General features: G+C 45.0%; 1 protein-coding gene across 5 annotated transcripts in view; it reads right to left on the bottom strand.

The window, feature by feature from the left end:
* COL23A1 (collagen type XXIII alpha 1 chain) overlaps positions 1–13632 on the bottom strand; it is a 352669-nt gene extending 339037 nt beyond the window's left edge. For all 5 annotated transcript variants that reach the window (XM_032629193.1, XM_032629194.1, XM_032629191.1 and 2 more), the window contains exon 1: positions 13196–13632. In XM_032629193.1, coding sequence (XP_032485084.1) covers positions 13196–13492 — 297 coding nt within the window. In that variant the 5' untranslated portion in view covers positions 13493–13632. The remainder of the gene's footprint in view (positions 1–13195) is intronic.
* Positions 13633–15336: the final 1704 nt, after the last annotated feature.

The following is a 15336-nucleotide window of genomic DNA, read 5'->3' as shown; positions in this document are numbered from 1 at the left end:
CTACTGCCTAGCCCATTAGATCAGAAATCCTTTAGCTGGATTTCAAGCCATTGAGGAAGAATTTCTCCAGAATGTGGCTCCAGTTTATTGCCCAAGCCTCTCTCTTGTTATTCCTTGGATGGTCATCTACATGGTTTTACCAGCCCCCTGTCTTCTTTCCCTTCTAATAACAACACTCCAAATTGTCCTTTGGGGACCATCCTCCACTCCTGGTCCTTTCAGCTCCAGTGGGGTACACACAGATGTGCACAGGTGCACACAACCTCCCCCCACCACAGAGATCAGAGATGCTGCCTGGCTCATCTCAGTGACTGGTGCAGGTAATCCATATTGACCACTGGAGTGAATCAGTGGGACTATTGGGAAAGAGAAACTCTAATGCTGAGGATATGGACCTGGAGCTGCTGACAGTTGCCCTGCCACTTCATGGGAAAGAGTGAGGGCATCCTTGACAAATATGGAGCCAACACAAAGAAACACGAAATCAAGGCACCTCTAGCTGTGCCTGAGCAGACATTTCCCTGGACATTTCGGTTAAATTCCCTTTTTAATTAAGCCAGTCTGAGCTGGGGTCCTGTCACATTGCTATTTGAAAGTATAAGGATCCAAAGGCAACTAGAAAGGTGGAATCTAATGAGATGATGCTCAATGAAGGTAAAAGAGACACCCTGCTCTGGGGACCATGATTCTTCCATGATCTCTGGAAGGGGATTTGGAGGCCACAGTGAGATATGGCTGTTGAAAAAGCCAAGGGGGCCTATGGCTGGGATTGGGGTGAGGAGGGGGAGCAGAGCTGCCTAGGGTATACCTGCTGGGTATAGGGCACCACACATGTTTTCAGGTATACCGATCTCCTTGGTCCTCAGAGTGGCTGGGCCAGTTCCCTCCAGCCCGAGCAGCCTCTTCCACTTACTGCAGGGTGATGTGCAGGTGTCGTTTTTTGTGTATGCCACGATGTGGAAAGAGTTGGAAAGCAGGACCCTAGAGTGCCATCGCCAGTAAGGAGGCCACTCCAGTCAGTCACTTTGGGATCAGAAGAGCATGCACTTAAGGGTTAAAGACCACAAACTACAAAGCATGGGACTGAGCCAGAGAGAACCCCAAATGCATCAACCTTGCCTTTGACTACTATGGCTAGATGCAGGGCTGGAGAGCAGGACCCTAAGGGAAACAGAAATTTTGCAGCTGGAGAGTGTTCCCAAAGTGTGGCGCAGTGAAGGGGGTATGGTCATGAAAACTGTGGCAGGACAATGGATGACTTCCCCCTCCCTCCACCCCCACCCTGTCCTCCTCTAGGGTAACATTCTAGGGCACCCATCTGACACTATTGGTTGCTCCCCAATAGCCATTCCTAGGCTCCCTTCCTCACAAAGCTACAATTTTGTTCCACTGACAACATGCCCAGACTCAGAGGATTCACCAAGCTTGGCCAAAGCCTCCTGTGGCAACCCCATCACTCTTGACAGGATGATGGTGATCACTGGCCCTGATTCTGGCTGGTGGCTATAAGGAAAGTTCCCTAACTCAAATAAAAAAGAAAGCCTCTCAAGATGATAGCTTTTTCCTGCCCTCTTCCCTTCTACCATGGCTATTCTTGTGTGAAGACATGTGCTTGGAGCTGCAGCAGCCATATTGTGACCATGAGGAAAGACCAAGAGAATGGCAGCACTGTGTCTGTGTCGAAGCGTCAGGAGGACCTAGATCCGTGTGCGGCACTGCTTCGGCCAGCCTGAGCCCCAGAGTCAGCTCCCCTTGCTTGCCCAGTGCCCCCAGGCCACTCCCGGGGCTCACGATACACCAGAAACACATCTACACGTGGAACAACTCCTACAGAACACCTACTGAACGCTGGCAGAAGACCTCAGACCTCCCAAAAGGCAAGAAACTCCTCACGTACCTGGGTAGGGCAAAAGAAAAAAGAATAAACAGAGACAAAAGAATAGGGACGGGACCTGCACAAGTGGGAGGGAGCTGTGAAGGAGGAAAAGTTTCCACACACTAGGAAGCCCCTTCGCGGGCGGAGACTGCGGGTGGCGGAGGGGGAAAGCTTTGGAGCCGCGGAGGAGGGCACAGCAACACGGGTGTGGAGAGCAAAGCGGAGACATTCCCGCACAGAGGATCGGTGCCGACCAGCACTCACCAGCCCGAGAGGCTTGTCTGCTCACCCACCGGGGCGGGCAGGGCTGGGAGCTGAGGCTCTGGCTTCGGTCGGAGCACAGGGAGAGGACTGGGGTTGGAGGCGTGAACACAGCCTGCAGGGGGTTAGTGCACCACGGGAAAAGTCTGGACCTGCCGAAGAGGCAAGAGACTTCTTCTTCCCTCTTTGTTTCCTGGTGCGCGAGGAGAGGGGATTAAGAGCGCTGCTTAAAGGAGCTCCAGAGACGGGCGTGAGCCGCTAACAGCGCGGACCCCAGAGACGGGCATGAGACGCTAAGGCTGCTGCTGCCGCCACCAAGAAGCCTGTGTGCGAGCACACGTCACTATCCACACCTCCCTTCCGGGGAGCCTGTGCAGCCCGTCACTGCCAGGGTCCCGGGATCCAGGGACAACTTCCCCGGGAGAACGTACGGCGCGCCTCAGGCTGGTGCAACGTCCCGCTGGCCTCTGCCGCAGCAAGCTCTCCCCGCATCAGCACCCCTCCCTCCCCGCGCCCTGAGTGAGCCAGAGCCCCCGAAGCAGCTGCTCCTTTAGCCCCATCCTGTCTGAGCGAAGAACAGACGGCCTCCTGCGACCCACACGCAGAGGCGGGGCCAAATCCAAAGCTGAGCCCCTGGGAGCTGTGAGAAAAAAGAAGAGAAAGGGAAATCTCTCCCAGCAGCCTCAGAAGCAGCGGATTAAAGCTCCACAATCAACTTGATGTACTCAGCATCTGTGGAATACATGAATAGACAACGAATCATCCCAAATTGAGGAGGTGGCCTTTGAGAGCAAGATTTATGATTTTTTCCCCTTTTCCTCTTTATGTGAGTGTGTATGTGTATGCTTCTGTGCGAGATTTTGTCTGTATACATTTGCTTTCACCATTTGTACTAGGGTTCTATCCGTCCGTTTTTTGTGTGTGTGTTTTTTTTACTTAAATTTTTTTTTCTTAATAATTATTTTTTTTAGTAACTTTATTTTATCTTACTTTATTTTGTTTTATTTTATCCCCTTCCTTCCTTCCTTCCTTTCTTTCTTTCTTTCTTTTCTTTTCTTTCTACTTTCTCTCCCTTTTATCCTCAGCCGTGTGGATGAAAGGCTCTTGGTGCTGCCCCCAGCAGTCAGTGCTGTGCCTCTGAGGTGGAAGAGCCAACTTCAGGACACTGGTCCACAAGAGACCTCCCAGCTCCACATAATATCAAATGGAGAAAATCTCCCAGAGATCTCCATCTCAACACCAGCACCCAGATTCACTCAACGACCAGCAAGCTACAGTGCTGGACACTCTATGCCAAACAACTAGAAAGACAGGAACACAACCCCACCCATTAGCAGAGAGGCTGCCTAAAATCATAATAAGTCCACAGACACCCAAAAACACACCACCAGACGTGGACCTGCCCACCAGACAGACAAGATCCAGCCTCATCCACCAGAACACAGGCACTAGTCCCCTCCACCAGGAAGCCTACACAACCCACTGAACCAACTTTAGCCACTGGGGACAGACACCAAAAACAACAGGAACTATGAACCTGCAGGCTGCAAAAAGGAGACCCTAAACACAGTAAGATAAGCAAAATGAGAAGACAGAAAAACACACAGCAGATGAAGGAGCAAGATAAAAAACCACCAGACCTATCAAGTGAAGAGGAAATAGGCAGTCTACCTGAAAAAGAATTCAGAATAATGATAGTAAAGATGATCCAAAATCTTGGAAATAGAATAGACAAAATGCAAGAAACATTTAACAAGGACCTAGAAGAATTAAAGATGAAACGAGCAACGATGAACACAATAAATGAAATGAAAAATACTCTAGATGGGATCAATCGCAGAATAACTGAGGCAAAAAAACGGATAAGTGACCTGGGGGATAAAATAGTGGAAATAACTACTTCAGGGCAGAATAAAGAAAAAAGAATGAAAAGAACTGAGGACAGTCTCAGAGACCTCTGGGACAACATTAAACGCACCCACATTCAAATTATAGGGGTTCCAGAAAAAGAAGAGAAAAAGAAAGGGACTGAGAAAATATTTGAAGAGATTATAGTTGAAAACTTCCCTAATATGGGAAAGGAAATACTTAATCAAGTCCAGGAAGCACAGAGAGTCCCATACAGGATAAATCCAAGGAGAAACACGCCAAGACACATATTAATCAAACTGTCAAAAATTAAATACAAAGAAAACATATTAAAAGCAGCAAGGGAAAAACAACAAATAACACACAAGGGAATCCCCATAAGATTAACAGCTGATCTTTCAGCAGAAACTCTGCAAGCCAGAAGGGACTGGCAGGACATATTTAAAGTGATGAAGGAGAAAAACCTACAACCAAGATTACTCTACCCAGCAAGGATCTCATTCAGATTTGATAGAGAAATTAAAACCTTTACAGACAAGCAAAAGCTGAGAGAGTTCAGCACCACCAAACCACCTTTACAACAAATGCTAAAGGAACTTCTCTAGGCAAGAAACACAAGAGAAGGAAAAGACCTATAATACCAAACCCAAAACAATTAAGAAAATGGGATTTAGGAACATACATATTGATAATTACCTTAAATGTAAATGGATTAAATGCTCCCACCAAAAGACACAGACTGGCTGAATGGATCCAAAAACAAGACCCATATGTATGCTGTCTACAAGAGACCCACTTCAGACTCAGAGACACATACAGACTGAAAGTGAAGGGATGGAAAAAGATATTCCATGAAAATGGAAACCAAAAGAAAGCTGCAGTAGCAATTCTCATATCAGACAAAATAGACTTTAAAATAATGACTATTAGAAGAGACAAAGAAGGACACTACATAATGATCAAGGGATCGATCCAAGAAGAAGATATAACAATTGTAAATATTTATGCACCCAACATAGGAGCACCTCAGTACATAAGGCAAATACTAACAGCCATAAAAGGGGAAATCGACAGTAACACATTCATAGTATGGGACTTTTAAGACCCCACTTTCACCAATGGACAGATCATCCAAAATGAAAATAAATAAGGAAACACAAGCTTTAAATGATACATTAAACAAGATGGACTTAATTGATATTTATAGGATACTCCATCCCAAAACAACAGAATACACATTTTTCTCAAGTGCTCATGGAACATTCTCCAGGATAGATCATATCTTGGGACACAAATCAAGCCTTGGTAAATTTAACAAAATTGAAATTGTATCAAGTATCTTTTCCGACCACAAGGCTATGAGACTAGATATCAATTACAGGAAAAGATCTGTAAAAAATACAAACACATGGAGGCTAAACAATACACTACTTAATAATGAAGTGATCACTGAAGAAATCAAAGAGGAAATAAAAAAATACCTAGAAACAAATGACAATGGAGACACAACAACCCAAAACTTATGGGATGCAGCAAAAACAGTTCTAAGAGGGAAGTTTATAGCAATACAATCCTACCTTAAGAAACAGGAAACATCTCGAATAAACAACCTAACCTTGCACCTAAAGCAATTAGAGAAAGAAGAACAAAAAACCCCCAAAGTTAGCAGAAGGAAAGAAATCATAAAAATCAGATCAGAAATAAATGAAAAAGAAATGAAGGAAACGATAGCAAAGATCAATAAAACTAAAACCTGGTTCTTTGAGAATATAAACAAAATTGATAAACCATTAGCCAGACTCATCAAGAAAAAAAAGGAGAAGACTCAAATCAATAGAATTAGAAATGAAAAAGAAGTAACAACTGACACTGCAGAAATACAAAAGATCATGAGAGAATACTATAAGCAACTCTATGTCAATAAAATGGACAAACTGGAAGAAATGGACAAATTCTTAGAAATGCACAACCTGCCAAGACTGAATCAGGAAGAAATAGAAAATATGAACAGACCAATCACAAGCAAGGAAATTGAAACTGTGATTAAAATTCTTCCAACAAACCAAAGCCCAGGACCAGATGGCTTCACAGGCGAATTCTATGAAACATTTAGAGAAGAGCTAACACCTATCCTTCTCAAACTCTTCCAAAATATAGCAGAGGGAGGAACACTCCCAAACTCATTCTACGAGGCCACCATCACCCTGATACCAAAACCAGACAAGGATGTCACAAAGAAAGAAAACTACAGGCCAATATCACTGATGAACATAGATGCAAAAATACTAGCAAACAGAATCCAACAGCACATTAAAAGGATCATACACCATGATCAAGTGGGGTTTATTCCAGGAATGCAAGGATTCTTCAATATACGCAAATCAACGTGATAAACCATATTAACAAATTGAAGGAGAAAAACCATATGATCATCTCAATAGATGCAGAGAAAGCTTTCCACAAAATTCAACACCCATTTATGATAAAGACCCTGCAGAAAGTAGACATACAGGGAACTTTCCTCAACATAATAAAGGCCATATATGACAAGCCCACAGCCAACATCATCCTCAATGGTGAAAAACTGAAAGCATTTCCTCTAAGATCAGGAACAAGACAAGGTTGCCCACCCTCACCACTCTTATTCAACATAGTTTTGGAAGTTTTAGCCACAGCAATCAGAGAAGAAAAGGAAATAAATGGAATCCAAATCGGAAAAGAAGAAGTAAAGCTGTCACTGTTTGCAGATGAAATGATACTATACAAAGAGAATGCTAAAGATGCTACCAGACAACTACTAGAGCTAATCAATGAATTTGGTAAAGTAGCAGGATACAAAATTAATGCACAGAAATCTCTGGCATTCCTATACACTAATGATGAAAAATCTGAAAGTGAAATCAAGAAAACACTCCCATTTACCATTGCAACAAAAAGAATAAAATATCTAGGAATAAACCTACCTAAGGAGACAAAAGTCCTGTAAGCAGAAAATTATAAGACACTGATGAAACAAATCAAAGATGATACAAATAGATGGAGAGATATACCATGTTCTTGGATTGGAAGAATCAACATTGTGAAAATGACTCTACTACCCAAAGCAATCTACAGATTCAATGCAATCCCGATCAAACTACCACTGGCATTTTTCACAGAACTAGAACAAAAAATTTCACAATTTGTATGGACACACAAAAGACCCCGAATAGCCAAAGCAATCTTGAGAACGAAAAACGCAGCTGGAGGAATCAGGCTCCCTGACTTCAGACTATACTACAAAGCTACAGTAATCAAGACAATATGGTACTGGCACAAAAACAGAAATATACATCAATGGAACAGGATAGAAAGCCTAGAGATAAACCCACGCACATATGGTCACCTTATCTTTGATAAAGGAGGCAGGAATGTACAGTGGAGAAAGGACAGCCTCTTCAATAAGTGGTGCTGGGAAAACTGGACAGGTACATGTAAAAGTATGAGATTAGATCACTCCCTAACAGCATACACAAAAATAAGCTCAAAATGGATTAAAGACCTAAATGTAAGGCCAGAAACTATCAAACTCTTAGAGGAAAACATAGGCAGAACACTCTATGACATAAATCACAGCAAGATCCTTTTTGACCCACCTCCTACAGAAATGGAAATAAAAACAAAAATAAACAAATGGGACCTAATGAAACTTCAAAGCTTTTGCACAGCAAAGGAAACCATAAACAAGACCAAAAGACAACCCTCAGAATGGGAGAAAATATTTGCAAATGAAGCAACTGACAAAGGATTAATTTCCAAAATTTACAAGCAGCTCATGCAGCTCAATAACAAAAAAACAAACAACCCAATCCAAAAATGGGCAGAAAACCTAAATAGACATTTCTCCAAAGAAGATATACAGACTGCCAACAAACACATGAAAGAATGCTAACATCATTAATCATTAGAGAAATGCAAATCAAAACTACAATGAGATATTATGTCACACCAGTCAAAATGGCCATCATCAAAAAATCTAGAAACAATAAATGCTGGAGAGTATGTGGAGAAAAGGGAACACTCTTGCATTGCTGGTGGGAATGTGAATTGGCACAGCCACTATGAAGAACAGTATGGAGTTTCCTTAAAAAACTACAAATAGAACTACCATATGACCCAGCAATCCCACTACTGGGCATATACCCTGAGAAAACCATAATTCAAAAAGAGTCATGTACCAAAATGTTCATTGCAGCTCTGTTTACAATAGCCCGGAGATGGAAACAACCTAAGTGTCCATCATCGGATGAATAGATAAAGAAGATGTGGCACATATATACAATGGAATATTACTCAGCCATAAAAAGAAACAAAATTGAGCTATTTGTAATGAGGTGGATAGACCTAGAGTCTGTCATACGGAGCGAAATAAGTCAGAAAGAGAAAGACAAATACCGTATGCTAACAGATATATATGGAATTTAAGAAAAAAATATATCATGAAGAACCTAGGGGTAAGAGAGGAATAAAGACACAGACGTACTAGAGAACGAACTTGAGTATATGGGGAGGGGGAAGGGTGAGCTGTGACAAAGTGAGAGAGAGGCATGGACATATATACACTACCAAACGTAAGGTAGATAGCTAGTGGGAAGCAGCCACATAGCACAGGGAGATCAGCTCGGTGCTTTGTGACCCTCTGGAGGGGTGGGATAGGGAGGGTGGGAGGGAGGGAGACGCAAGAGGGAAGAGATATGGGAACATATGTATATGTATAATTGTTATAAAGCAGAAACTAACACACCATTGTAAAGCAATTATACCCCAATAAAGATGTTAAAAAATAAAATAAAATAAATGTCATGATGCTCTCAAACAAAGGCATAACTTGATATATGAGAAATAAAATGCACAATCCAAGGACAAAAAAAAAAACAAAAGACACCGACCTACTAGAGAATGGACTGGAGGATATGGGGAGAGGGAAGGGTAAGCTGTGACAAAGCGAGAGAGAGGCATGGACATATATACATTACCAAATGTAAAATAGATAGCTAGTGGAAAGCAGCCACATGGCACAGGGAGATCAGCTCGGTGTTTTGTGACCACCTGGATGGGTGGGATAGGGAGGGTGGGAGGGAGGGAGACGCAAGAGGGAGGAGATGGGAACATATGTATAACTGATTCACTTTGTTATAAAGCCGAAACTAACACACCATTGTAAAGCAATTATACTCCAATGAAGATGTGAAAAAAAAGAAAGTAAATGTAAAGTTGTGAGAGAGAAAAAAAATGAAAATAAAAGTGACAGGGAATACAAAACAAAAAAAAAGAGAATGGCAGAGAATGACCTGGCACCCAGTCATGGCCAAGTCATTGAACTAACCCAGGACCTGCAGGCTGACTTCCAGGATTCTCAGGTTATGCAAGATAATTCAATGACTGTACTGTTTAAGGAATCACACTTGGGGATTTTGGTACTCAACCATCAAAAGACTTACTGACCAACACTTTCCTCTACATTATCTTATTTGCTCATCAGTACACAGGTAGTTGTGACCATCGTATTAGGGAAGAGGAAGCCTGAGCTCAGGAAGCTGAAGAGGTTAGATGCCAGGACTAGTAAATAGTGGGACTGAAACCCCATTTATCATCTACCCCTCTCTGCCTGCTGGTCTAAATTCATTCAGCTTTCAGATCCCCGAACTTCAGGAGCACTGTTGCAAATCTTCAAAGCTAATGTGTAAAAGTCCAATTCAACAATTCCAAAATATATCTGTGAAAGGAATGCCCCAACAGTCGGCTCATTCTAAACATGCTATTATTATAAAGCTCTCCTAAACTTCTGCAAAAAAAACAAGGAAAAAAAAAAAAAGAGTGGAGAAATAAAGTGAGCATGCCAGGAAGTAACTGTAAACTTTTTTGGTTTGGGAGCCAGGAAATGTCAAGGAAACAAATGTAGCTATGATTTATACTCCATCTCCAGTTGTGCCATGGGATTCAAAAATTGCCATTTTTATTAAAGCATACACCTTAGAGCAGTCTTGATAAGTGACAAGCTGCCACAGAGGCCAAAAAAAGCCACATTTGATTCCTGATTTGGGTTTTATGGTAACTTAACCAATATATATAGTTGATGGTAGGGAAGGAAAGGGCTTGAATTTTACCCTGAGTCTCTGGGCTTTTCTTGTTTTCAAACTGATTGGTCTGGAGAATGGAAGACCAACAGCCAACAATAAATCCATTGTAAGCTGAAAATAGTTTCCTCTGAATACAACTAAATATTTCTTTAATCCTTGCATTAAAGTTTTTACTGTGGTATAGCAGCTATTTTATTTACTCTAAAATTTAAGCTTTTGTAGTACTGTAACTATAGGTATAACTAATGGGGGGGGTTGATTACAGAGGCAAGCTCTTTAAAGCACTTTAAAAGCATAATATCATATGCTTGTTTTGCATTTATATTTTTGGGTCATACTGAAGATACTATTGTTAATGACTCTTGCTCAAAAATCTTGCTTTTATTTTCTGAAAACCATTTCTTTATTTTGTACCATGGGAAGGGTCTTTAATAATCATGAGTTATCATGAATATTCCTTTTTTGTAGCTTCTATATCTACATTATCAGGCACATCAGCCAGTCCCAAAGAAGTTATTTCACAGTTCTGTTCCCAAGGGAACAAAGACAGTGGGTCTAATATTAACAGTGGCTTCTGTTGGCTTATTTTTTCTGACATTAAAGTTGTGTACGGTTGGCAAGGATTTCTATTCTCTGAAAACAAGCTTGTTGGTAAAAGGACAAGCTGCAGGCATCCTCACATACACAGCTACTTCAGCACAGGCTGAAAGGATGCTTCACTGAGAACAAATTAGAACTGAAAAATATGTTCAACTACAAAGGTTCTTTCTTTAAGAGATTTTCAGTTATTTATTTATCCTTCATATCAAATAGTTTTTCTAAATTATCTTCACATCTATTTAAACCCAATTACCAACTCCCACTATGCACCTCCCATGAGTCCCCTCATCTCAGCCAGGGACTCTCAGGGTCACTGGCCAGGCCATGTACATTTCCCATCCAGTGACATTTGTGAGAAGAATGGCTAGGAGCAGGAACAGACTGGTGCCCTGGGAAAGAGATGCCTTTTCACAGGGACACTCAAACAGTCAGAAGCTGAACCCCAACTGCATTCATAGTGTGGCATCTCAGATGCTCCAAGTAGAGACTCCTCAACACCAAACTTGGTTAGCTAGTAGCACGAAGTGTTAAGATGTGTCCTATGCTAATGATGTAGCCTGCAGAACGGTATCGCGAATTTCAAGTGGCAATTCCAGGATTTGAAATTTTCCCTTCCCCTTACTAATGAAGAGGAAAGAAGTGGGGGAGGTGGCGCGGGGGGCGGGGGGGGGGTGGTATGGAGAGAGAGAGAGAGAGAAACAGAGAGGGAGAGAGAGGGGGAATATTCTGCCCAATAACTCCTTGGAAGCAGGATGAAGCCTCCTATGATCTGCATAGTTCAGGACTCAAATCTCAGCAGTGGCTGCTTTCCCAGGACTCTCCTCCCTATTAGAATGGACACAATTTGCAAGTTTCTTCTAAAAGGTTTTACTGGGATTTCTGATTTACTCAATCAAAGCTTGCAGTTTATTTTTTATTAAGTAAAAGGGGCCCCCCATTCGAAAGAACAGCCACAGTTATAGCACTAACAGGTAGCAATTTTACTGGCCCTCCATAAATCAATTCAATACCCTTGTCTCTAAGGATTTGCCAAAAGGTAATGGGCTCAATTATGAAACCATCACCAGGAGTTGCCAGCAGAGATTTCTAAGGTCTGCAGGCACTTTCAAGAGGAACATAGGAAATCATTTCATGAAGCAGCAATTTTGCCCAAAACCAAGTTAGAAGAGATGTCACACTGGCTTAAATTAAAGTGACTAAGAAATAGGAATGGTGAACACAAAGGCATGGTACAGTTTTCTCCCATTCACCTTAAAGAATCCAAATTAACTTAAAAATGGATACACAGCTACATTAATAAAGATCACAGCTGGGCACAGTTCAGGGGAAATGGTAGTAACAGCCCTGCCCATCCTCTCCTCTACCTTGAAACACTGTGGTGCTATTCATACTACAGTTGAGGATGCCCCTTTGGGGAGTATGCTTGTGATCTTGGGGTAGCTGCCTTTCCTAGGAAGAAGAGGATGGCTCACACAAGGGAGGCCAGCACAACCAGGGGCGCTCTGGACAGTCTACCACCACTGTTCTATGGGGAGGTGACCTGCTGGAGGTTTTGATCAGCATGATGGGTGAGAGGTTTGAAGTCCCAAATGTGGCTGCTGCTTTGAAGACATATCGCAGCAGCCTTAACAGAAGTGTCAGAGAGTCTCATACGATGCTTTCAGCAAGGAAACTCAGCATCTGCTGTGTCCACAATGCCCAGGTGGCATCGCCTAGGTGGCGTCGACCGAATCCAGAATCTGTATTTTTTGGCCCGGACTGTTTTTTATTCCCCTCACCCTGCCAAGCTGATGTTGGCACCCCCTCAGGTCTGGGTTGCCCTGGGTGAGCGCTGAGCCCAAGCAGCCCCAGGCACAGCACAGCATCTCCAAGATGGAGCTGTTCTGAAACACTTTCCTGAGGGGCCGGAGGGTGGACAGCGCAGGCTGGATTGACCATGCCCCTCCAAGGGCCCCGGCCAGGGTCTGACAGGTTTCCTGCCACCCAGAAACCTCCGGTCTGCTGGGAACCCCACACCTCTGCAGGTATATCAGCGTTGGGAACAGTAGCTGCTACCAGTGACAGAAGTCACCACACACTTCCCGCAAAAGCTTCTTCATTATCCTGGCACAGGTAGGAAGGCAGGAGCTTAACGCAGGCGGGAAGCCACCGGTCCGAGCGCACACACCCGTGGAGACCCGCCCCCAGATCTGTTATTTCAGAGTTCTCAGTCTTTCCTCTTCCTCCCCCTGCTCGTCCCCGAAACAGCCCTTCTAGGTTGTTTTTCACGCAGGCCGACCCTGAGGCTGGAGCGGGAACAGCAGGACCCCTCGGCCGCCAGCACCCCAGCCTCTCTCAGCACCCCACCCCACCCCCGGCCCCGCGCAGGCTGCTCGGACGGACTCGGGCGCTCACGGCTGGCGAGCGACCTTTCCTCACCGCAACGGCTCCCGGCGCCCGGACACTCCCAGCCCCGCGCTCGGCGACTTACCTCGCGCAGCAGGCGCTCCAGTTGCGGCTCGGCCCAAGCGACCAGGGTGTCCGGCGACCCCGCGCGCCACAGCAGCTCCCGCTCTTCCTCGAGCGCCGCCACCCGGCCCTGAAGCGCGGCCGCCTGGACGCCCAGCAGCAGGCAGGCGGCCGCCGAGCCAGCGGAAAGCAGCAGGCACAGCGCGCTCACCGCCCAGGCCCCGGCTGCCGTCGCGGGACGCCCCGCGCCGCCGCCGCCGCCGCCGCCCGTCCGGCAGCCCTTCCGCGCGTCGCCGCCGGAGCCCTGGCCTGGACTCATGGTGTGCTCGTCGCGGGTGGACTCTCAGAGGGGACGGTGCACAGAGCCGGGGTCGCTGGCTGAGCGTGCTGGAGCGTGCTGGAGAGCCCGAGGCACGAGGTCGGCCCGGCGCGGGGCTTGGCCTCCGGGCAGCAGCGGACCGCGGCGCACGCCCCCTTCCCTGCAGCCAGCTCCTCCACAGCGGCCACTTTGGGCAGTTTCCTCTATGCAAATAGACCCTGCCAGAAAAGGAGCCGGGACCCACCCAGGGGAGGAGCGGCCAGGCCTGCCCAGTGCGGCGAGGGGGCGGGGGCGGGGGCGGAAACGGAGCTGGCTAGCCCCACAGCGCGTACCTGGCTGACCCCGCGAGCAGCACGCACCTCCGCCCTCACCTGGACGCCAGGCTGCACCCTGGACGCCGGGCTGCACGCACTCCCGCGCATGCACCTCTGCGACTCCTCAGCCCGAGTTCCAGCTGCGATCCCAAGAGGTCTGTGGTGCACCCAGAGACTCAGAGCGCCTTCTGCAGCCTACCCCTGCAGAAGTGGTTATACAGAGATAGGTCTTGCTAAGATCTAGCATATGCCCAATAAGTAGTTTGAAAAGTACTTGCTCAGCAAACTGGATTGTCTTCTTTGAAAAGAGGCCAACACCATATTACAAGTTGGCACATCATTCATTTGCTGGGAAAATTCCCCTCGACTTGTAAATTAACCCGACACTTTGAAGTGTCAGAAGTTTTGAAGTACGAAACTTCAAACCCTGTGGAAAACTTAGTGAATCCTTTCTAGATGGTGCCCTAGCGCCGCTTGGTGGTGGAAAGCGACCTCTTGTGCATTCATACGCAGTCAGGGTCGGGATTGAGCCTAGTGGAAGGATGCCTCTTAGAATATTTAATACTCTCACCATTTATTATGTGCCAGACAGGCGGTGATGGAAACAAATTGTAAGACCTTGTTCCTGACCTAGAGAATTCTTTCATTTGAGAAAATTTAGGCTTTAACAAATGCAAAAGATAGGGAAAAAGAACTCCAACTTTTGATGAGCTGATGGCTTAATTCTGTACTGGAAACACAACTTGGCCAAAAATAATCATCTAGTATGCACCATATTTAACCTATACTGCGATTCTGATGCAAATGTACACCACAGGGTTAAAGTAGGAAAGCCTGAATGAGAATCAAATGGCCGGAACAGTCTTTTTCAAGAAAGGGGGGCAAGGCTGGAAGTCAAGCACATTCTCTGCCGGCTCAGATTCCTACCAGGCATATTGTATCCTAAAATGGGTCCCACATAACTCTCCCACTAACTCCAGTAATAATCAAATAAAAACAACAGACTTGCTTGGACCTTTGTAATTTGGGCAAATCCACAGCCGGTTTTGAAAAAAAGACCTGTTATATCTTCCCACCCTCTGGGTATCTTTGGATTTATTAGCATCTTTGGACAGCTCTTAACACTGTTGAGGACTTTCAGCTGATATATTCCTCCTTAATCCCTTAATTTGGAGGGGGAAATTACCTCCAAGATTGGAATAAAACAAATGGTTGGCATCTCACCTCTGCAACTTTGTAGCTGTGACCTTAGGTAACTTGGCGTCACAGTTAAGTGGTTATACAGAGATAGGTCTTGCTAAGATCTAGCATATGCCCAATAAGTAGTTTGAAAAGTACTTGCTCAGCAAACTGGATTGTCTTCTTTGAAAAGAGGCCAACACCATATTACAAGTTGGCACATCATTCTTGCTACAAACACACAGGCAAATTGCCCATCACCTGCATGTATTGTTCACCATATTCCAGAAGCTTCTGTGTATTAAACAAGCCAAGCTCATTGGTCTCTTTGGCCTTTGCCCTTGCCTACAG

Source organism: Phocoena sinus, chromosome 3, assembly GCF_008692025.1.
Source record: "Phocoena sinus isolate mPhoSin1 chromosome 3, mPhoSin1.pri, whole genome shotgun sequence".
Taxonomy (NCBI): domain Eukaryota; kingdom Metazoa; phylum Chordata; class Mammalia; order Artiodactyla; family Phocoenidae; genus Phocoena; species Phocoena sinus.
Note: the sequence above shows the minus strand (reverse complement) of the source record. Positions and strands in the feature narration are given on the sequence as shown.